At 54.5% G+C, this 2,176-nt stretch overlaps 1 protein-coding gene across 1 annotated transcript; it reads right to left on the bottom strand.

Moving 5' to 3' along the window:
• Positions 1 to 212: 212 nt before the first annotated feature.
• On the bottom strand, positions 213 to 1,935 carry LOC124671143 (probable E3 ubiquitin-protein ligase WAVH2). Its single transcript, XM_047207562.1, has 4 exons — positions 1,536 to 1,935; positions 1,410 to 1,477; positions 985 to 1,322; positions 213 to 900 (listed from the first exon to the last, which is right to left on the bottom strand). Exons 1-4 carry the CDS (start codon positions 1,933 to 1,935, stop codon positions 417 to 419), a joined length of 1,290 nt encoding a protein of 429 aa, XP_047063518.1. The 3' UTR covers positions 213 to 416.
• Between the last annotated feature and the right edge of the window lie 241 nt (positions 1,936 to 2,176).

Genomic DNA, 2,176 nt, shown 5'->3' with positions numbered 1-2,176 from the left:
TGCCGAAGCAAATTTAAAGAAAATCCAATTGCAGCATGGAGCAAGGGTCTGGCGTGTCAGATGATAATTCTATGGACTGGCCGAGTAGTTGTTTTGGCCCTAGCTAGTAGCGAAGATGAGTTGCGATGTGGGATTCTCAAATGAGAACTCTTCCAGGGCAAAAATGTCTCGTTCTCCAATCATTTGTAAATGTATTGTTGCACTTCTGTAACTATCACACACTAAAATATTTAAGATAAATATATTGGAATGAGTAGACAAAACGTACAGATAGCAGCGCCTGAACATAGTACAACTTAAATGGACCACAAATATAATGCAAGGATGAAGCCGATCGAGATCTAGACCTGGACGTCGACATGCATGCATGCTATTAGAGACATCTACCGGCATGTAGTGGGTCTGTGCAGGTCAAGTCATATGTGAACGTTGGGGTTTTTGTGGAACTTGACGGCCTGCTCCAAGTACTTGTCCATGCGCGGCGTGGCGAAGAGCCTGACGTGGTCGACGCCGCCCCGTGCCGTGAACCGCTGGCGTTCGTGCGATGAGATCGATGCCAACGCGTAGGCGCGGCCTTGCATGTTGTACTCGTGCTGCGACACCATGTGGCCGCGGAATTGCTTCAGCTCGACGACGAGTGACTTGGCCATTTCATTGGAGTGGTGTTCCTCGAGGAACTCCTTGAGAGCCTTCAGGGCACCCGCGAGCATGGTGCGGGCATGGTGAAGCTCCTCGTTGTCGGCGGCGTGCATGATCTTCCTTATGCTGCTGACGTGGTCGTGGCGGACCTGCTCGATGCTCACCCGTTGAATATGCCCAAAAGGGTACCCGTCTAGTCTTCCCTTGCGGTACATATAAAATTCCCTAGGCTCAGCTGTAATTTTTCCATGCCCCGGGATACTGCATCAGGACGATCGATCGATAAATCATGTGTATACATACATATATGGAATCATGGATATGAAAATCAAGAGGTTCTCCTACCTGTACACGGCTTCGGCTCTCATAACGGTAGCCTCGTGGTCATGGTGGACGGCTGGGAGGTGGAGGAACATCAAGACCTTGCGGATCTCGTCACGGTAGAGATGGCCGAATTCGACGGTGACGGAGCCGTCGGCGTGCTTCTTCTGCGGGTATTTGCCGGCTTCCACCTTTCGTATGGTCGACTCTCCTCTCCTCAGGGTGAGCTTCAGGTCCAGCAAGACGACCGAGCGGAGGCCGGCCAGGGGCTGCGAGAAGGACGTCGTCAGGGTGGCGCCATGGTCGTCCCGAACGTAGTGGTACGTGCCTCCAAGGCTCTTGGTCGCGATCGCCTCGAGAACCTAGTTGTGATGAGTATTCAAGCTAGTCAGTGACAAGACGAGGCAACAAGTACGTGGTTAGATGATAGAGCCATGTGCCCGCCGTACTTGCGGGCCGTGATCGGAAGCCGAAACCAAACGTGTCGACGGTGACATGGGCGACGCCAGCAACGGTCCTAGCGTCGCCTCGGTTCTGCTGCCCGTCGGACATGAGGAAGACCGCGGCGGCGCGGCCGTCCTTGCGCGCGCGATCGTGAAGCACCTTGAGGCCGGCCTCCAGCGCGGCGTGGATATTGGTGCCGACGTGGGCCTCCAGGCCGTGGACGAAGCTGGTCGCCTTGTGCTTGGCGTCTTTGCTCATGTGCGCCAGCTTGAACCGGTGCTTCTCGACGGCCGTTGCGAAGGGGATGATAGCGAGGCGGTCCTTCACCCCGAGCTTCTTGATGACGTAGTTCATGGCGCCCTTGAGGTTCTGGAGCTTGTGGCCCCGCATGCTCGTGCTGACGTCCAGGACGGCCACCAGGTCCAGCCCCGGCTTTTTCCCCTCCTCGCTGACGGGGGGCGCGGTGAGCTCGACCAACAAATGCTGGTCGTTAGCTATGCCTGGCGCTTCCTTGCGACCGTACACCTCCATCCCCAATCCGAGTTCTTCTCCTGAACAACATGCATTTCCATGTTAACATCACACTTGCATTTTTCCGATCAAGAAGAAGAAAGAAGATGCTCTAAGGGCGATTGGCGAAGAAAACCTGATTCGGAAGCTTCGTCGCTCGAGGGCATCGTGAGGACGAGGTAGGTGAGCTCTCGATCTAAGGGTGAGTTGTGAACTTGTGATAACTCGTAACCCATCCACCGTTATATATAGGAAAAGGATG

Source organism: Lolium rigidum, chromosome 7 (genome assembly GCF_022539505.1).
Source record: "Lolium rigidum isolate FL_2022 chromosome 7, APGP_CSIRO_Lrig_0.1, whole genome shotgun sequence".
NCBI classification, from domain to species: Eukaryota; Viridiplantae; Streptophyta; class Magnoliopsida; order Poales; family Poaceae; genus Lolium; species Lolium rigidum.
Note: the sequence above shows the minus strand (reverse complement) of the source record. Positions and strands in the feature narration are given on the sequence as shown.